The sequence below is a fragment of the Gymnoscopelus microlampas genome, assembly GCF_963454915.1.
Source record: "Gymnoscopelus microlampas genome assembly, chromosome: 12".
NCBI lineage: Eukaryota > Metazoa > Chordata > Actinopteri > Myctophiformes > Myctophidae > Gymnoscopelus > Gymnoscopelus microlampas.
The window spans coordinates 54215162-54236240 of NC_139949.1; the positions used below are offsets into that span (position 1 = coordinate 54215162).

At 44.6% G+C, this 21079-nt stretch overlaps 3 protein-coding genes across 4 annotated transcripts; all 3 read right to left on the bottom strand.

Moving 5' to 3' along the window:
- Positions 1-2337: 2337 nt before the first annotated feature.
- On the bottom strand, positions 2338-8960 carry vhll (von Hippel-Lindau tumor suppressor like). Of its 2 annotated transcripts, XR_014601974.1 has the most exons (4): positions 8546-8960; positions 5944-6081; positions 4834-5123; positions 2338-4423 (listed from the first exon to the last, which is right to left on the bottom strand). XR_014601974.1 is itself a non-coding variant. In XM_084074596.1 (3 exons), exons 1-3 carry the CDS (start codon positions 8733-8735, stop codon positions 4963-4965), a joined length of 489 nt encoding a protein of 162 aa, XP_083930722.1. In that variant the 5' UTR covers positions 8736-8960; the 3' UTR covers positions 2338-4962. The 2 variants fall into 2 exon arrangements, 1 of the variants encoding a protein (XP_083930722.1); XM_084074596.1 differs by having other exon boundaries at positions 2338-5123.
- Positions 8961-12767: 3807 nt separating this feature from the next.
- On the bottom strand, positions 12768-16073 carry LOC311057627 (ubiquitin carboxyl-terminal hydrolase 7-like; the record flags this gene model as incomplete). The annotated part of the gene is made up of 1 exon (XM_084074636.1): positions 12768-16073. One exon carries the CDS (start codon positions 16071-16073, stop codon positions 12768-12770), a length of 3306 nt encoding a protein of 1101 aa, XP_083930762.1.
- A 370-nt stretch (positions 16074-16443) lies between these two features.
- Positions 16444-19515, bottom strand: LOC311056895 (ubiquitin carboxyl-terminal hydrolase 7-like; the record flags this gene model as incomplete). The annotated part of the gene is made up of 1 exon (XM_084073739.1): positions 16444-19515. Exon 1 carries the CDS (start codon positions 19486-19488, stop codon positions 16444-16446), a length of 3045 nt encoding a protein of 1014 aa, XP_083929865.1. The 5' UTR covers positions 19489-19515.
- Between the last annotated feature and the right edge of the window lie 1564 nt (positions 19516-21079).

Sequence of the window (21079 nt, forward strand, 5' to 3'; positions counted from 1 at the left end):
CAAGGTACTTATCGACCTGTTCATAGACTATTTTTTCCATGACTTTCGAGATGGAGCTAAGAATAGAAATAGGGCGGTAGTTGCCAGGGTCTAATTGGTTTCCTTTTTTGTACAGAGGGGTCACTCTTGCTTTTTTGAAGTCGTTAGGGACCCGTCCCTGTATGATGGAGAGGTTTATTATGTGGGTAATGATTGGGGCAATGGAGGCGGCTGAGTCTTTTAGAAATTTAGCGGGGATGTTGTCGGGACCTGTGGCTCTGTGTTGTTGGAGTGCACTCAATTTTTTAAACACCTCATCTGTTGACACAGGGGAGAGTTTAAAATCATCTTTGCGTACACCCTGTTTATCGTAAAATGAATCAACATACTCTCCACTATGACTCCCAGAGTGAGGGGGTAGTTTTTCAACTAACTCTGAGGCCACGGTCGTGAAGAATATGTTGAGGATTTTACTCACTTCCCGTTTGGATGAAATGAGAGTGTCATTCACCTTGAGGTTTATGTTTGTAAACCTGGTTTTCAATTTCTTGCTGCAGCCTAGTAGGTTGTTGAATAGCTTCCAGAGCTCACGTGGTTTGTTTTGATTTTCCTCAATTTTGCCATCGAGGTAGCTTTTTTCTGCTAACAACAGCATGCCATTAACCTTGTTTCTTAGCATGTTTTTCTCTTTTTTGAGTTTCGCTACGTGGGATTCGAGACCTTTATTGAAGCTTTTGGCAAGTTTGATCCTACTTTTATGATAGTCAGAACACTTTTTGTCTCTGACTTTCATGGTAGCAAGGATATCCGAATTCATCCATGGAACCGAGCGGGTTTTGACCCTGATGGTTTTCATGGGAGCCACACTGTCCAAATTTTGAATGAATTTGGTTTTGAAACCAAGCCAAGATTCGTCTACCTGTGTGCTGTTTAGTACGTTGGACCAATCCTGTTCCTCCAGTCTGTGATCTAAGTCCTCACTCTTGTAGTTTTTGAGGTCTCTGATCGTGACTGTTTGGTGGTAACCGGTCTTAGGTTTACGTTTCTTTCTGGTGCAGAAGATCATGTTATGATCAGATATGCCACAGGTAGAAACACCACTATTGAGGATTTTGTCCTTGTCCGTTGTTAGAATGAGATCTATGATAGTTTGAGTGGAAACACACAGCCTTGTGGGCTGAGTGATCAGCTGGTGGAGTGAGTGCCGATTACAAAACCCCCTGAATGACTTAAACACTGACGCTTCCTTACGGAGCATGTCAGTGTTAAAGTCACCAAGAAGTACTGTCTCCTCATTGTCCACTTTAGCTAAACATTCATCAAGTCTATCATAGAAATCAGCCTGGTTAGGAGGTCTGTATATGGTACCGACTAGCACAGGTTTAGCATTTTCAAAAATGATCTCGACCCACACAGCTTCAATGTCTGCATCATTCAGGTCTTCGCGAAGGATGCAGACATTGTCTTTATGTACATACATGCATACGCCGCCCCCGTTTCTGTTCCTATCTTTTCTGAAAAGTTTGTAGTTTTCAATCTCAATATCAGTATCATCTATCGTATGATCAAGTTTCGTTTCAGAGAAAGTTAAAATGTCAACCTTACCATCATAAAACATCTGCTTGATTTGTGTTAGCTTGTCTCCTACAAGGGAATTCACATTGAGGTGTACTTTCTACTTTTGGTGTTTTAAGTACATTTTGATACCAATACTTTTGTACTTTTACTCAAGCACATTTTTAATCTACATTGCAGTATTGATACTTTTACTTAAGCAAAAAAAATGTCAGTACTTTCTCCAGCACTGCTAGTGTCACACAAAGATTCAGCCTGTTTGGAACGGCATGTGAACGCCTGTCTGGATCTTCATTTAGTTCTTCCCTCTTCATGTGATTATCATGAATCAACTAGATCTCTGCCTGATGCCGTCACAACACCTGATTTATACTTTAAGTCGTATGTGTCTCACACAGAAAATAGCAGATCTACAAGCTTCTGAGCTTGTAGATCTGCTATTTTCGATGAGAGACATGATGCGCAACCATCTATAAATCAGGCCTAACGGAGACGATCATCTACTGTAGTTCAGGTGGATTAAAGCTCTACAAGCTGGTCGTGTGTACACCACATGTTGTGAAGCTTTATTATGCATACACTATACAGTGAGAATACATAAATATATACATACATGTACAGAGAATATGGTCTGCAAATATATATATATATATATATATATATATACCTTCTCTCTCTCTCTCTCTATATATATATATATATATATATATATATATATATATATATATATATATATATATATATATATATAATATCTGAAAACGTATATTTACAGAGGCAGTGGTGGAAAGTAACTAAGTACATTTTCTAAAGTACTGTACTTGAGTTAAACTTTGAGTTATTTGTACTATACTTGAGTAATTCCAATGTCCAATACTTTTACTTCTACTCCACTATATCTGGGATCCAAATAGTATACTTTTACTCCACTAAATGTATTTGAAAACTTTAGTTACTAGTTACTTTGTAGATTTGGATTATTATTACAAAACATACATTTACCACTTCAGCCCTATATACATTTGGGCCATTTGAAAATAGCCGATCTACAAGCTCACAATGCGTCGCGATGCGACGCAAGAGTTGATAAATAATAGCATTCATAATTATTATTATGAATAGAGATTATGGAATGGTCTAACTTATGCCAGAGTCTCTCCTCTCCCCCAGTCCCGGCAGAGTAGTTCCGGAGAAGCGGACTGAGTAGCCCTGTCTTGTCCTAAGAGGACTGACCGTGGGTACAGTAGCTACTGGGACGTAAGTCTGGGCTTTATCAACCCCGGCTGGGTCACCTGGGCGAGGGTGTATGTTGTTGCGAGACCAGAAACACCCGTCAACCCCAGGCCACAACACTGATGATACGTCTCAGGTGCATCCATGTGATGTTTTTCTTTGTATGTCATGGAATATGGTTAGTAAAGAACAATAGCAGGTAATTAAGTGTTCCGTTTTTTCCCTCTACACCAAAATCTCCAAGCTTCTTGTACATGTTCGGGTTGCTTCTTGTACATATTGTTTTACTTTTCATACCAGTAACCTGTAAGCTGATTGAAGAAGTGGTAGACTTAACAGTATGGTGCAGAAACAACAATCTTGAGCTAAATGTGTCCAAGACTAAAGAAGTCATAGTTGACTTCAGACTAAACAGAGAAGCACCCACTCCTATCATCATAAATGGTGCTGAAGTAGAAATTGTTGACAGTTTCAAATACTTAGGAGTGCACATCTCCAAGGACCTTAAATGGCACCTGAACTGCACATCTATTGTAAAAAAGGCACAACAACGTCTCTACTTTTTGAGATGCCTAAAAAAGGCTGGTGTATCCACCAAGACCCAGACTAACTTCTACAGATCTACTGTGGAGAGTCTCCTCACCGCAAATATAGCGACCTGGTACGGAAGCTGTTCTGATCGCACACTAATTAATAGGGTAGTTCGAACTGCCAAGAGGATCATCGGTGTTGACCTGCCCTCAGTGGCAGACATATACAGGCAAAGGTGTTGTGACAGGGCCCTGAAAGTAATCAGAGACCCCAGCCATCCTGGCAACGGCCTGATAACCCTGCTACCTTCTGGCAGACTGATGGGAGCGCTGCCCTGATAAGAAATCAAAACACAGGGTTCGTACAAGTAGGTTAGTGAACAGCTTTTATCCAGAGGCAGTTCGTTTCCTAAATGAGAAGAAATAACTTTTTCATCCCTTGCCTAAAGCAGGCTACGCTGCTATTCTCGCACTTTATTTTGGTCCTTTCACTTTGTACTTCCTTTTATCCTATGAACAGACATATCTGACTAGTTTTCTTTTTCTTACATATGTTGTTCCTTGACAACCGTTGCACTGAGCCGACATGCTGATGTCTAAACCTGTAATGTCTTATTTGTTTTTTTCTTCTATTTATTACTACGTGCAGCTTGTGAACAAAACATTCCAATGTACTTTAATGTAAATTTTAATACAAATGGCGAAATAAACTTAAAACTTGATTGTATGACGTTCTGTATAGTAGTGTATATCTGTCTGTCTCTTATATGTCATCATGATGTGTGTGCATGGGGATCTCATCTTAAACAAGCTCAGTGCTTTAATGAGTCTTCCAGTTTAGTAGATCTTGTATTGTGAATTTGTACTTCCATGTACTGTTGTTCTCATGTCTTACTAAATAAAGTACATCAATCAATCAATTGCATTGTGGCACGTTGTGAGCTTGTAGATCTGTTATTTAAAAAAAAGATGTCTTAAGAAAAAAGATCATTAATAATAATCAAGGCAAAAGTTTGAAATAATGTTGATATTGATGTGAAGTCATATATCGCCCTCAGCCCTGCATGTGACGGACTAGTAGTTATGTCTATACCAGTGGTTCCAAACTGGAGGTCAGGGGCCATTTGCACCACCTCACACTAAGTTCAAACTTAGGCTTGGCTATGGCTTAAATGGCTTTTAAGAAAGCCATTTAACCGGGAAAGTATCTGTGTCATTTTTAGATTTCTTTGGCTATTCAAAAATAGCAGATATACAAGCTCATAGCGCGGCACCGAGTGCCACGCTATGAGCTTGTAGATCTGCTATTTTTTGTTTTTTATGTGAAAATGTGTGCAAGTCTTTAAATATATATATATATATATATATTAAATATATATTCAAAGATTTGCACTCATTTTCACGATTCTTCTAAAAATAGCAGATCTACAAGCTCATAGCGCGAGATACTTTACTGGATTGAATGTGTTTAAGCTATAACTAGGCTACGTTTGAACTTAGTGTGAGGTGGTGCAACTTGTCCCAGGACCCCCATGGATCCTGACCCCCCCCAAAAAAAAAGAAAGAAAAAAGATTATTTTGGGGGGGGTCACAGTCTGAAAGGTCTGTAGGTTGGTTTGATTCCTGGATGATCTATCTCATCAGGTCAGGATGGAGGTTGTCGGTTGAGTTCCTGGATCTCTCTCATCAGGTCAGGGCTTTGGCTCAGGTCCTGTTTCAGTCCCGTTGGAATGTCCAGCCGCACGAAGTCCTCCTTCTGAACCAGATCCCTGACCGCCATCACACAGTACTCCTTCAATGAGTACACTGAGACAGACAGACAGGCAGACAGGCAGGCAGACAGGCAGGCAGGCAGGCAGGCAGACAGACAGACAGACAGACAGGCAGGCAGGCAGGCAGGCAGGCAGGCAGACAGACAGACAGACAGACAGACAGACAGACAGACAGACAGACAGACAGGCAGGCAGGCAGGCAGGCAGGCAGGCAGGCAGGCAGGCAGGCAGGCAGACAGACAGGCAGGCAGGCAGGCAGGCAGACAGACAGACAGACAGACAGACAGACAGACAGACAGGCAGGCAGGCAGGCAGGCAGACAGACAGACAGACAGACAGACAGACAGACAGACAGACAGGCAGGCAGACAGACAGACAGACAGTATTCATTCAGTGAGTACACTTTTTACTTGTGAGTTTTTTAGAGGTTTTATACATACAGGTTTTTACATGTATTACTTTTAGATACAAAGTTCAGTCTCTCTCAGTTTAATTCAGCTAATCTTAATTTAGTTATGGCACTAATTCCAAAATACAAATACCAATAAAATGGTACGCATTGTGAGCTTATAGATCGGCTATTTTCAAATGAACTAAATGTATATAGGACTGAAGTGGTTGATGTATGTTTTGTAATAACAATCATAATCTACAAAGTAACTAGTAACTAAAGTTTTCAAATAATTGCAGTGGAGTAAAAGTACAATATTTGCCTCTAATACTCCAGTAAAGTAAAAATACCTCAAACAAGAAACATTTCAATCCATACTACTACTACTACTACTACTACTACTACTACTACTACTACTACTACTACTACTACTACTACTACTACTACTACTACTACTACTGACCTGGTGAGGTGATGGACACCTGGAGGGGAACAGGGTGACCGTGGTCATTCCATTCCGTGGCTGTAGGCATGTAGACATCTCTACCATTCACCTCCAGTCTGGCTCCACTTCTAGAGGCTCTGAACATCCAGGGATGAGCTTTAACAATATAACATATATAAACATCCATGAGCTGTATGTTAACAATATAAAATATATAAACATCCATGAGCTGTATGTTAACAATATAACATATATAAACATCCATGGATGAGATGTGTGTTAACAATATAAGTATATAACATATATAACTAGAAAAAGTGCTCCTCGGAGCACTTTTTCCCACAGCCAGGTCAGGCAGAGGTTCTGAATTGGCATCCAGGGAGTGTGCGTGCACAGTTTCGCTGCGGTCAAGGCAACGGTGCCGGAGATTAGTTGGTCACAGACGGACACACACACGGACACACATATGCCTATCGGCCTGGCGGAGACAATAAACATTCATGGATGAACTGTGTGTTAACAATATAACATATATAATAAACATTCATGGATGGGTGTTTGGCAAAAACAGAACAAAGACGTTTATCATGTTCTTTTCATGTAAACATGCTCACTTAACCAATCAGAAAACATCAACTAATGCATTGCGTGTCTGAATTCAACGCTGAGGCTGTTGTTTGTTTGTTTGTCAATCAGTCGTTTCCTGTATGCAACACCTATGGTGCGTATATGTGCGTGCATGAACGTTCGCGAATGGGCGTGCGTGTGCACGGCGAACGTGCGCATTGATTTAAGGGTCCCGGTTTGAGGGGCTGAGTATATGGTCAGCCTACACTAGGTGCACTGCATGTTGACATTACAGGCACTCTTTTTCCGACAACCGCAGACAATTTTTTTTTGGCCGATAAAGTATAGTTTTGGACCGCAACGGAGGCGCGCCGTCTCAAGCGAACTTGAGCCAGATAGAGTTATGTACAGATAGAGTTATGTGATTGATTGATTGATGTACTTTATTTAGTAAGACATGAGAACAACAGTACATGGAAGTACACATTTCTAATGAGTTCCCCACGCACACAAATCATGAGGACATATAAGAGACAGACAGATATACACACTACTATAGAATCAGTTTACAGGTTACTGGTATGAAGAGTGAAAAATATGTACAAAAGAAGAAAGAGAGAGGGGGGTAGGGGGTAGGGGGGTAGGTTAGGTTAGGACATGGGGTAGGTTAGGACTTGGATAGGGGCCATTTTTCAATTGCAGCCTCCTGAAGGTGTATCTTTAGGGCAGTTTTGAAAGAGAGTAGGGTTTTACACTCCTTTACTCCTTTTGGTAGGGCGTTCCACATTTTTGATGAATAGCATGAGAACGAGTTACTTCCCTTTGTTGAGCCAAAAAAGGGTTGGACAAGGTTTGTGGAGCTGCCTCTGGTGTTGTGATCATGGACATCATTAACATTTTGGAAGTATTTTGACAAATACAAGGGGATCCCAATGTTGTGGTATATCTTGAAGACCAGGCCCATAGCAAGTTGCTGTACTCTGTCCTCAACCCTAAGCCATCCAATCCTAGCAAAATGAGCAGGGGTTAGATGGGTTTTGTAATTGAGGCCAAGAAGTAGCCTTACAAGTTTGTTTTGGGATGTTTGGAGCCTTGTTTTTAAGGCCTTGGAGGTGTTGTGATACCACGAAGTGCATGCATAATCATAATAACCTTGCATGAGGGCCCCTGCAAGAATCTTCAGAGTATTCTTGCTGACTAGACGATCAATCCTCCACAAATAGCGTGTTGTTTTGTGGACCTTTTTGATCGCTTTTTCTGCGTTTTTGTTACCAGAGAGGTTAGCCTCCAAGATAGAGCCCAGGTAGGTAATTTCGTCCTTTCTTTTGATGACATCATCACCCACTTTGATCGTGAAACTCTCAGCCTTGCTAAGGTTAGGACTGGACCCAAAGAGGATGGATTCAGTTTTACCCAGGTGTAATGAAAGTTTGTTGACGGAGAGCCAGATGCAGATCTTGTTGAGTTCCGAGCTGAGAGTTTTCTCAACCTGCAGCCTGTCCCTGTCCGAGACCAGCAGGGCCGAGTCATATGCGAACAGGAACAGGTTGCAGTCGCAGGCTGAAGACATGTCATTCACATATATCAGGAACAGTAAGGGTCCTAGTATGTACAGATAGAGTTATGTACAGATACCGATAGAGTGTACCAAAATAGGCACATAATCGTAAATCATGTTTTGAGGCGAGTGCCCCAACTGCCACTCAAATTGACTACTGGCCAATCACAGCGCGTCTTTTACGGGACTTGTCAGAATCTAGTTGTATAAAAAACAATCGCGCGTTGACCTACTAATAAATAAAACTATATTAGTAGAGTATTTACCTACTCAGAAAGGTGTTAATATCAGTAATAGAGTATAGAGTTGACCTACTCAGAAAGGTATTAATATCAGTAATAGAGTAGAGTGTTGACCTACTCAGAAAGGTATTAATATCAGTAATAGAGTAGAGTGTTGACCTACTCAGAAAGGTATTAATATCAGTAATAGAGTAGAGTGTTGACCTACTCAGAAAGGTATTAATATCAGTAATAGAGTAGAGTGTTGACCTACTCAGAAAGGTATTCATGTGTAAAACGCGTCCAGGTTTGATGTCTCCATAAGTGACCGGAAGTCCGTTAAAGTCCATCCACCAGGTTGTGACGTCAGAGGTAGTTCTGTTGATGAAGTTCACATGAGTCTGCTGGTCTGAGTTCACTGATCTGAGACCAGCCTGCAGTCTGACTGACACCTCTTCATCCATTACAACAATAACTGTGTTATGATCACATCATATAAATGAGTGTATAGGCTTCATTCTGTCTAGTAAGTTCGTAGTTCGTAGTTAGTATGTAGTTCGTAGTTAGTATAGTGATCCTATCAACACCTGTAGGCTTCTATCTAATGTCATATTATAATAATAACTGCCTGATTATAATTATCTTCCTAACACGTCGCTGCTGAGTTTAGTTTAGTTTTGTAGCTCTGGTCTGTGTTGTTGCCAGGTCTTGCGAGAGAAACAAGCGCTCTGACTCAGTTGAGGAAAAAAAAAAATCTGATCTACAAGCTCACATCGCATCGCGACGCGTTGTGAGTTTGTAGATCAGCTTTTTTTTATCCACCCTATTTAATGAAATACCCTACAACACACATCCCGCGTTAGTTAGTTCTCTACAACTGATCTGCTCATACAGCCAACGTTACACTGCCGTGCTACGTCTCCCTCTTAAATAAACTAAACCATTTCACTACTCACTGAAACAAAGGCTGTTTTGTGTTGTTGAAAGTCTATTCTCCACGGTGGGAAGCCTCTCAGGACCCCACCTTCTCTGTGTGATGCACTTTATGGGCAGAAAGTAAAATATGCCAGCCAGATGGATGTTATTTATTTTACTCCACTGCGCCCCCTACAGGTCTGGTCTATGGTAAGTTATAGTGACCAGATCTGTAGGGGGCGCAGTGGAGTAAATACAATAATTCCATCTGAAGGACATATTTTATTTTCTGCCCATAAAGTGTATTCTACAGAGAAGGTGAATATAAAGTGTATTCTACAGAGAAGGTGAATATAAAGTGTATTCTACAGAGAAGGTGAATATAAAGTGTATTCTACAGAGAAGGTGAATATAAAGTGTATTCTACAGAGAAGGTGAATATAAAGTGTATTCTACAGAGAAGGTGAATATAAAGTGTATTCTACAGAGACGGTGAATATAAAGTGTATTCTACAGAGAAGGTGAATATAAAGTGTATTCTACAGAGAAGGTGAATATAAAGTGTATTCTACAGAGAAGGTGAATATAAAGTGTATTCTACAGAGTAGGTGAATATAAAGTGTATTCTACAGAGAAGGTGAATATAAAGTGTATTCTACAGAGAAGGTGAATATAAAGTGTATTCTACAGAGAAGGTGAATATAAAGTGTATTCTACAGAGAAGGTGAATATAAAGTGTATTCTACAGAGAAGGTGAATATAAAGTGTATTCTACAGAGACGGTGGGGTCCTGAGAGGCCTCCCATCCTGTAGAATAGACTTTCAACAACTCAAAACAGCCTTTGTTTCAGTAGGTGTTCACTCTCCATTCCGACATCTCACCACTCCGACTAGTGGCTTCCGCGTGCGGTTAGGGTTAGGGTTAGGGTTAGGTATAGGGTTCGTCAACGTCGGAAAGGCGACATGTCGGAAAGGAGAAATGCACCCGTTTCAGTAAATATCTAAACAGTTATGTTTATGTTCACTAGAGACGGAGACCTCTCAGGCAGTGTAATGTTGGCTCTATGAGCAGAGCAGTTAGAGAGAACTACCGCTCTGACCCGAGCTGGGGGTCCCTGGCATAAAATATTTTCAGATGGGGGTCCGTCCGTGGCCAAATGCAAATACATATTAATCTGGGGGTCCTTAACTTTAAAATGATTACGAACCACTGGTTTGAACAACATTTAGGAAACTATTCAGTCCAAATAATAATCAACTAGACTTCAGAAACAAGCCCTCCAAACCTCAACCTGCTAGCTATGTTTTACAAGCAACTTTATAGAAAAACAAGCCCAACGTGCTTGTAATAAGCAGACATGGCAACCCTGGTCGAATGACGGCAGGGGGCGTGCATTTCCTGCCTGATGTTAAGAGAAACAACAGCGTGGCGCCCCCTACAGTAAAGGAGGAATACTGCCAGTGAGCTGGAAAAAGTCAGAGTTTACTTTTGATTGATTTGATACTTTATTATTAGTCATAAATGTAAAACAGCACAGAGGTACAGTCAGACATTAGCAGATCACAACGCCTCGCGTTGCGGGACGTTGTGAGCTTGTAGATCTGCTATTTTCAAAATATGTATCTGTGGAACCGAGTCAAAACTAAATTGAATGTCTCAACTCCTACAATTCTAAGTGCTTGTCAGGGTGCCCAGTTCAAATATGATTATTTTGGGGGGTCCTCAGTTCAAATATGATTATTTTGGGGGGTCCCCAGTTCAAATATGATTATTTTGGGGGGTCCTCAGTTCAAATATGATTATTTTGGGGGTCGCAGGCTTAACAGGTTGTATATGACTGGATGAATGGGTGGAGCATTGAAAACATAGTAAACAAAAACTACAATTAAACGTTACATTTGCCAGTCCTATGAACTGTACAACCTCCACATTAAAGGAGTAGTTCACCCAAAAAAATCGTATTTTCTCTCAACTACACACCCCATGAAGCCTTGAATTCATGGAGATTTTTTAGCTTTTGTCGCATTCCTAAGCAAATAATGTGATGACCGGCTGAAAGATGCTAATGTCTCCGGTAGGAGACTCAGCCTGTCATCAAATTACTGTCTCAGGAATGCGACAAAAACAAAAAAAACACCATGAATTCAAGGCTTCCTGGGGTGTGTAGTTGATAGAATATGAGTCATTTTTGGGGTGAACTACTCCTTTAAGAGACAACCTGTAACACTGAAGTACCGACCTTCATTACGAACAGAAGCCGTGGATTTGTATTATTCATTATGTAAAAATTGCAGGAAAAAAAACTTATGTTCCCTCCCCGACTAAACATTTCTGCACACATGTTCTGTCGTTGCTATGGTTAACGTTGCACTGTTCAGGGGGGGGGGGGTATAATCGACCGGCGAGGAGTCGTGAGTCGTCTGCGACATCCGCGACATCCGCCATGAAAGAATTGAAACTCCTTTTGGAATTCTCCCACAGAATCTCTTTCCCTCCTCCGTCCAGAGTCCACCTCATCCAGTTTCTCCACACAGCAGCACCTCATGCCGTAAGTCTTTTTGAAGGGTTTAAAGGGAAACCGTCTTTCCCATAGATATAGAAATCTAGACACCTCATTGGAGCGACCTGTATCGCAATACAAGACTCTGGCGGCCGCCATAGAAGGCAAGCTGCCACTCAAAGTGACTACTGGCTAATCACAGCGCGTCTAACTGACTAGTTGCTGCGCGGCGCTGCCTCTTAAAGGGTTAAGGGCTGGGTTTACGAAAAGACCCGCCCCCAACTGCCTCTGATTGGCCTACCGAACGTCCCCTTCAGTGACGCACGCGGAAACTTCCCGAGGGAGGGGCGGGAGCTGGTGCGTGCCCACGATACAGACGCCTCAGAGCCGGAGGAGGCGTCTACCTTTATATGTCTGTGGTCTTTCCCTCCCATGGGGAACAAAAACAAGATGGCTGCCCTGTGCAGCAGGATATGGAGGCCAGTGTGGAGCTGTCTCACATTACATATTTGGCCAAATAATTGATGTCATGTGGAACTCCATATTTTGGGGAGAACAATCTAAATACCTACTTACATAAATATGTACATACATAGAGTATGTACATATTTACATATGGGGGACATACAAACTATTGCTGACCTATGTCTTGCCCCTTTGCAAGCCGTAAAAAAATAAATCACATAAATTGAGTTAAGAAAAAAGGGTTGGTTGGTTGTCTGGTGAGTTTAATTTAAGACCCACGTATAGAGTAACAATGTGCAGTTGACAAGGACAGGGGGAAGTGTTAAGGCCGATACATGATCCGTTACGTCGTCGGAGAATCTTCCGGTTCGGACAGGCGCTCCAAACTATAGTTCAGAGAGTCAGGACATCTAGAGGCTTCACACACACACACACACACACACACACACACACACACAGACACACACACACACACACACACACACACAGACACACACACACACACACACACACACACACACACACACACACACACACACACACACACACACACACACACACACACACACACACACACACACACACACACACACACACACACACACACAGGCTGCTTTAGTTGTGGATCTTGATGGCTTTCTCCAGGTAGGTGCAGCGGCCTCTCTTGGGAGCTTTGTTGAAGTGGTCCAGGCCCAGCCAGGGCCGTATCATGTTACCTGGCTGTGGCTCAAAGGCCTTCAGGTTGATCTCACACTCGTCCTCGGCGATGTACTGAGGCCGATTCAGTATCACAACAGCAAACTTGAACTTCTCAAACTCCTTCTCTTGGACGTCCAACGTGGTCTGTATCCTCCTCATCACCTCGCGGAACGACTCACCCTGTCTGATCCTGAGCAGGAAGGGGACTCCGAAGGTGCAGAAAACATCCTTGTGGAAGTGAGCGACGGGAATCAACATCTCATTGTCTTTGTCCAAGTCCACCTGGTCTGGTGGAATCTCCTCTATTCTGAAGGTGCGACTGGTGCGACTGGCATATGAACACTCTAAAAACACAAGCAGCTTGTCCTCCTGATGCACTCCCGTGATTTTAAAGCTTACGATCTCCAACAGTCTGAGTTTCTCAGAGCCTTTGTCCGAGAGATCGACTGACTTTTTACACTCGTCCAGCAGGTCCCGCACGTAGCCGTGCTTATGAGGGTAGAGGGTGATCTCCTCCTCTCTGAACTGGCTGTTGAGCCATATGGTCCTGAAACTCCTTCTATTCTCAAAGTCTGTGATGTTCATCTTCAACTGTTGGTAGTAGAGTTTCTGGGGATGTGGTTTGCAGAAATGCAGCATTTCTCGCAGTGTTCCCTCGTAGGTGTGTCTGAGAGGGTACCCCGGACCGTCCCTGTAACCGTGTGACTTGAAGAACTGCAGCATCATGCCATCTGTGTTCAACCTCTGAGCAACTGTCTTCGCCACCTGAATGTAGTTCATGTGGTTTGCCAGTGAGACCACAAAGCCGGAGTCAGTGGGGTTGGTCTTGTCACAGAAGATGACATCCACTCGGTTGTAAAGGTCCTGGAAGTAGTCCTGACCCGTGGGCAGCTCACTGATGTTATTCTCTGGGTCGTCCTTCTGGAAGACAATGATGATTCCGTCTATTAGCTTCTCCACAGCCTTGTCAAGAGAAACATCATAGTTCTGTATCTGCTCTGTTAGGTTGGGCTTAACTTCCTCGTAGATGATGAGGTTTGTCTCCTGCTGAAACCCTGCTCTCTCACACATGAGTGGCAACAGGTCTCGTATTCTACAGGATATAGGCGTGTAGATATGTCCACAATAATTTAAGCTTATTGTTTTTGGATCATACATCTTCAAGAACATCATGATATCGTGGTCTTTGTCGTACTTGGGTAACGTAACCCCACTGGCGGCTATCCCTAGAGCCACTGTCTCCAGAAATATTGTCCAGCAGTTGTCGTTGTCGCTCAAATTGACGATGGACTTGCTGCGGTCTGCCTCGTAGTCCAGCATGGTGGGCCGGTTGGTTCCGTTGCTACGGCCCTGCATGGGCCACAGCCTCATCTGGTCCTGTGTGAAACCCATGGTGTGGGAAAGGTTCTGGAGAAACTCCTGAAGCGTGGAGCTCTTCAGCACCTTGAACAAGATGTACTTGGCCTTCTCATCATCATACATGTCGTTACCCTGATGACCATAGAACTGGTCCTCTGTCACCATCTGGACCTGCATGTAGAGATGTGCCTCCTGCCACTCCTTCCTCTTCTGCTCCTCTGCCCTCATCTCCTCCTGCAGACGTTCCACCAGCTGCTGGGGGATGTCCGAATCCGTCACCGGCAGGAGAACCTCACTGAGCTTGGACTCACGGACGTACACCAACATGTAGGCGCTGGTGCAGTGGCGAACCGAAAGGTCTTCATCATGGCCGCCGTAGTTGTGTTCTATGGCGTCCTCCTTCGTGCACCGAGACACAACGTCATCATCAAACTTACACCATTTGCCGTCTCCTTTGGGATTGAGATAAACAACATAGTGTCCTCCGTGGTTGTCCCCGCTGTGCACCAGCACTGCATGCAGGATGTAGTTGGCCGGGTCCTTGGAATCGGCCTTCTGGAGAAAATCATCCAGGGCCAGCTGCTCCGGGAACCCAAATCTGTCATTAATCTTTTGGTTTTGGTCGGTCTGCGGGTCGTACATGAACCTCATCAGCTGTAGGTGCAGAATGGGAGGGAAGGTCAGGAACTTCACTCCCTTCTCTGCTTCCTGTAGGCCGTGCTCTCCTGCATCATATTTGTTGTCTCCATCCAACTGTTCTGTTGCCACGTAGTCTTTGAAAGACTCAAAGATGTTCTTCTTTCCTTTAATGCTGAGCTGGATATCATAGTAGTCCTCTATCCTCTCTGAACCGTAGTCCACATGCGTACACTCAATGTATGAAACCATTTTTCCTCTGAAGAGCTTGGGTATGGTTCCCTCAACACAAGTGCCTTTCATTTTGTCCTCTACGTTGTCCAGGAGCACTCTGCACAACTCCTGGACATCATGCTGCATAAAGTTGTCTAGTGTCTCCCACCCAAAGGACTTGGTGAGTTTCTTGGTGCTGACGGGCTTGTCGCTGTGCTGCAGCTCATAGAAGACCCTCTGTAGGGCAAGAGAAATGCTCTTGGATGAGTCATCACCCTCTGTGGGCATCATGTACACCGCCCATCTTAGCTGGTTGCTGAAAAACAGTGTCTCTAATAGGCTGTTCATGTAGCAGGTTGCTCCCTGGTTCTTCAGGCCCACGTAGCCTGTGTGTTTCTTAGAGTCCCAGGCCACTCCATGTGGGGCGTCTGCCTGGACATAGACTTCAAAAGAGATATTGTCATCCTCAATGAAGCCCCTATCTGGATCAGTCATGTCGCCCCAGGACACCGTGCAGCCCCTGTCATTGATCTTGTGAAAGAACAGGTGACTGATGGGGTGACTAAAGGACTTCTCCTTGTCTTTGTAGTTGATGATCTTCAACGTGGCCTTGGCTTGGCACGACCACGACGTGGAGTCGGACTCTGCGTTGCACTGCAAGAAGAACCCGATCATATCCTGGTTTCGGCCGTCTTTGCTGAAGTGCGGAATCACCATGATCTTCCAGGGAAGGTTCCTTACGAAGAAAGATGAGCTCAGCACAACCTCACTGCGGCGGCTGAAATGTTCCACCACAAAGCGAAACGTGGCCTCCGACCTCCAGCTGGTATCATGCTCTAAGTCTGTTGTGTTATTGTGTCTGTCTCCCATGATAATGTTCCCATTGATCACTGGGTGGACTTGGAATCTTGAGGGGTCATCTATGCCCCTAGCTTCCACTTCCATATCCTCGGGTTCGCTGTGCTGATCATTGCCGGCTTTCTGATTAATTTGCTGGGTGGGAGGATGGTTCATGTTGGCAGAATCAGGGGTTGTGGTATCTTTATTCCCCTTGACCTTGTCTAGATAAGGTTAACTGGGTTGCTGGCGGGGGTTGGGGTCGCAGAGGTGGGCTAGACGACAGGTCGAGCCTTGTCAGCTGGGCCTGCTCTATCACTACCTCGGCATACAATTGTCCTTGCATCAAAGCAACCCTAACGCGAATAACTGTAAAATGCTGTGCCCCGTTGCATTTCTACTCTTCTATGAAGAAACGTTTGCAATATTGGACTGTACTTCAGTCAGCAGCTCGTCTGGTTTGGTATGATGAGCAAAAAGGCAAAAACTCCATATATACTTTCCACAATGACGTAGCCAAGTAATATATGACGAAAGGAAAGTTAAATCAGGTGTAGCGACCTCTCTTTGGTCCTCCTGGTACTTTGTTGACGTGGTCCAACAATAACCAGGGGTGAAACATGTTACCTGGCTGTGACTTAAAGTCATTCAGGTTGATTTCATACTTATCCACAGTGATGTACTCAGGTTGATTCATTATAAAAATAGCAAACTTGAACATCTCAAACTCTTTCTCTTGGATGTCCAAGATAGTCTGAATCCTCCTCATCACCTCACGGAACATAACACCCTGTCTGATCTTGAGCAGGAAGGGGACTCCAAAGGTCCCCACATCCTTGTGGAAGTGAGCGACGGGAATCAACATCTCACTGTCTTTGTTCAAATCTACCTGGTCTACTGGAATCTCCTCTATTCTGAAGGTGCAAATGGAATATAAACACTCCAGCAATTCATCCTCCTGGTGGACTTTTTTAATTCTATGATTGTCTATGTCTAACAGTCTGAGTTTCTCAGAACCTTTTTTGACAGAAAGATCAACTGACCTTTTACACTCATCCAGCAGGTCCCGCACACAGCCGTGCTTGGGAGGGTAGAGGGTGATCTCCTCCTCTCTGAACTGGCTGTTGAGCCAAATGGTCTTGAAACTCCTCCTATTCTCAAAGTCTGTGATCTTCATCTTCAAACGTTGGTAGTAGAGTTTCTTGGGCTGTTGTGGTTTGAAGATCTGCAGCAGGTCTCGTAGCGTTCCCTTGTAGGTGTGTCTGATATGGGTCCATGGACCGTCCCTGTATCCATGTGGCGTGAAGAACTGCAGCAGCATGGGGTCTGTGTTCAACAACTGAGCTACTGTCTCCACCACCTGAAAGTAGTTCATGCGGTTGGAGAGTGTGACCAAAAAGCCGAGGTCACTGGGGTTGGTCTTCTCACAGAAGATGACATCCACTCGGTTATACACGTCCTGGAAGTAGTCCTTAGCCGTGGGTAGCTCACTGCTGTCATTCTCTGGGTGGTCCTTCTGGAAGACAATGATGACTGCGTCATCACTTGGATCGTCCACAACATTGTCAAGAGAAACATCATAGTTCTGTATCTGCTCTGTTAGGTTGGGCTTTATTTCTTCATAGATGATGAGGCTTGTATCCTGCTGAAACCCTGCTCTCTCACGCATGAGTGGCAACAAGTCTCGTATTTTGCAGGACATAGTTTTGTAGATATGTCCACAATAAGTTAACGTTCTGGTTTTGGGATCATACATTTTCAAGAACATTATGAGGTTGTGGCCTTTATCAAACTTGGGTAACGTAACCCCACTGGCAGCAATCCCTGGATCCACTGTCTCCAGAAATATTGTCCAGCAGTTGTCGTTGTCGTTCAAGGTGATGATGGACTTGCTGCGGTCTTCCTCGTAATCCAGCATGGTGGGCCGGTTGGTTCCGTTGCTCCGGCCCTGCATGGGCCACAGCCTCATCTGGTCCTGTGTGAAACCCATGGTGTGGGAAAGGTTCTGGAGAAACTCCTGAAGCGTGGAGCTCTTCAGCACCTTGAACAAGATGTACTTGGCCTTCTCATCATCATACATGTCGTTACCCTGATGACCATAGAACTGGTGCTCTCTCACCATCTGGACCTGCATGTAGAGATGTGCCTCCTGCCACTCCTTCCTCTTCTGCTCCTCTACCCTCATCTCCTCCTGCAGACGTTCCACCAGCTGCTGGGGGATGTCCGAATCCGTCACCGGCAGGAGAACCTCGCTGAGCTTGGACTCACGGACGTACACCAACATGTAGGCGCTGGTGCAGTGGCGAACCGAAAGGTCTTCATCATGGCCACCGTAGTTGTGTTCTATGGCGTCCTCCTTCGTGCACCGAGACACAACGTCATCATCAAACTTACACCATTTGCCGTCTCCTTTGGGATTGAGATAAACCACATAGTGGCCTCCGTGGTTGTCCCCGCTGTGCACCAGCACCGCATGCAGGATGTAGTTGGCTGGGTCCTTGGAGTCGGCCTTCTGGAGAAAGTCATCCAGGGCCAGCTGCTCCGGGAACCCAAATCTGTCATTTATCTTTTGGTTTTGATCAGTCTGCGGGTCGTACATGAACCTCATCAGCTGCAGGTGCAGAATGGGAGGGAAGGTCAGGAACTTCACTCCCTTCTCTGCTTCCTGTAGGCCGTGCTCTCCTGCATCATATTTGTTGTCTCCATCCAACTGTTCTGTTGCCACGTAGTCTTTGAAAGACTCAAAGATGTTCTTCTTTCCTTTAATGCTGAGCTGGATATCATAGTAGTCCTCTATCCTCTCTGAACCGTAGTCCACATGCTTACACTGGATGTATGAAACCATTTTTCCTCTGAAGAGCTTGGGTATGGTTCCCTCAACACAAGTGCCTTTCATGTTGTTCTCTACGTTGTCCAGGAGCACTCTGCACAACTCCTGGACATCATGTTGCATGAAGCATTCTAATGTCTCCCAACCAAAGGACTTGGTGAGTTTCTTGGTGCTGACGGGCTTGTCACTGTGCTGCAGCTCATAGAAGACCCTCTGCAGGGCAAGAGGAATGCTCTTGGACGAGTCATCACTCTCTGTGGGCATCATGTACACCGCCCATCTTAGCTGGTTGCTGAAGAACAGCGTTTCTAATAGGCTGTTCATGTAGCAGGTTGCTCCCTGGTTCTTCAGGCCCACGTAGCCTGTGTGTTTCTTAGAGTCCCAATCCACTCCATGTGGGGCGTCTGCCTGGATAAAGACTTCAAAGATGACTTTGTCGTCCTCAATGAAGCCCCTCTCTGGATCGGTCACATCGTCCCATGACGTGAAGTGATGGTAGCCCTGGTCGTTCACCTTGTGAGAGAACAGATGGCTGAGCCCGCGACTAATGGACTTCTCCTCGTCTTTGTAGTTGATGATCTTCAGCATGGCTTGGGCGTGGCACCACCACGATGTGGAGCCCGAGTCTATATTGCACTGCAGGAAGAAGCCCAGTGTTCGGTCAGAGCAGCACGGACTCACCATCATCTTCCAGGGAAGGCTCCTGACGAAGCACGGTGGGCTCAGCACAAGCTCACTGCGGCGGCTGAAACATTCCACCATGAAGCGAAACGTTGCCTCCGACCGGCAGCTGGTCTCGACCCTGTCCCCTACGTCCATTCCGTTATCGTGTCCACCTTCCATGGTCATTATCCCATTGAACTCTGGGTCGGCCGCGATTCTTGGGGGGTCATCTGTGTCCCAGTCATCTAGCCCCGTATGTTCAGGTTCGCCGAGCTGCTGCTCGCCATCGTTCTGCTGCTGTTGCTGGGTGTTGTAAGGGTTTATGTCGGCAGACGGTTGAGTTGCTGTGGTGTCTTTGTCTCCCATCTTGACCGTGTCCAAAGCTGGTTCCCGGGACTGCTGGTGGGGGGTTGCAGGACGCAGAGGTGGGCTAGACGACAGGTCGAGCCTCGGCAGCTCAACTTGCTCTATAACAACCTCGGCATACAACTCTGCTTGCATGTTACCAACTAGAGTTGGTAAAATATGGCGCTGGGTTGGACTTCTAACTTCTTTATATGAAGAATTCTGCCCGGGCCTTACGCTGTGGCTAAGATATAAGACATATATGTGACGTAAATGTCGTCACCAGCACGTGATGTCAGCTCACGTAGCCAAGTATGACGAGCATGTGACCTAAAGATTCTGCAAAACCAGCTCATGTGTGCACCCCAGATTCTGTGAACGCGTATACTTAATGCATGGACACATGTGCTAGAAATAATACTACTAATAATAGATAACGTGGCTTCCATATGCGATCTGTAGCGAGTTACTACAGTGTGTGTGCAGCTTGTGAGCGGTCCATCTGCGTCTGGAGCCATGGAGAGCTCCATGTTTGGTCCATCTGCGTCTGGAGCCATGGAGAGCTCCATGTTTGGTCCATCTGTGTCGCCATGGATATGACATCATCAAAATGATGTCATCAATATGATGTCAGTATTTGGAGGCCAGTCTGGAGCCTTGTGGAACTTCATATTTGGGCAAATATTTGGTGGACATTCATACAGAGTACTACATATTGTACATACTGTACATACAGCCAGACGTGACTCGACTTTACACTTAGTAAACCTTTTCATAAAGAATGTGTTTTCAATGGATCTTCTTTCACACAGATTGATATGCGTTATTTTATAAACTAGAGGTTGGGGCCGGTACGAGGCCCTCACACCTACGGCACACCGCCGATCTGACTGATATGCCCATATCTGGAGATCTAACTGTCAATTGTCAAATGATACGGAGATCTCCATATATGGGCATAAAAGGGACATCCATTTTATGCCCATATATGGAGATCTCTGTATCTATCAGTCCTTGTCCCTTATAAATCCATATATGGAGATCCCTGATGTCATCAGCATATGCCCATATATGGGCATGGTGATATGCCCATATATGGATATCTATGTATCTATGTATCTGTCTGTCCTTGTCCCTTTTAGGCCCACATAAGGAGATCTCCGATGCCATCAGTATATGCACTTATATAGGCATACCCCCCTTTTGTGCCCATACAGATGTGCCATTTCAAAACAGACCTGGAAGGGTCCATACTACTACTACTATTAAACCATAACCAAAGAGACAAAGACATATAGAATGAGTTTTGGAACAGATGCCATGAGACATACAATTAATCATTCTT

Coding starts and splice junctions, on each gene's coding strand:
- vhll (XM_084074596.1), bottom strand. CDS start 8,735: ATGGATGAAGAGGTGTCAGTCAGACTGCAGGCTGGTCTCAGATCAGTG. Junction 6,082..8,545: donor ACACATGAATACCTTTCTGA/GTAGGTCAACAC, acceptor ATATTGTTAAAG/CTCATCCCTGGATGTTCAGA. Junction 5,124..5,943: donor GGTGTCCATCACCTCACCAG/GTCAGTAGTAGT, acceptor TGTCTGTCTCAG/TGTACTCATTGAAGGAGTAC.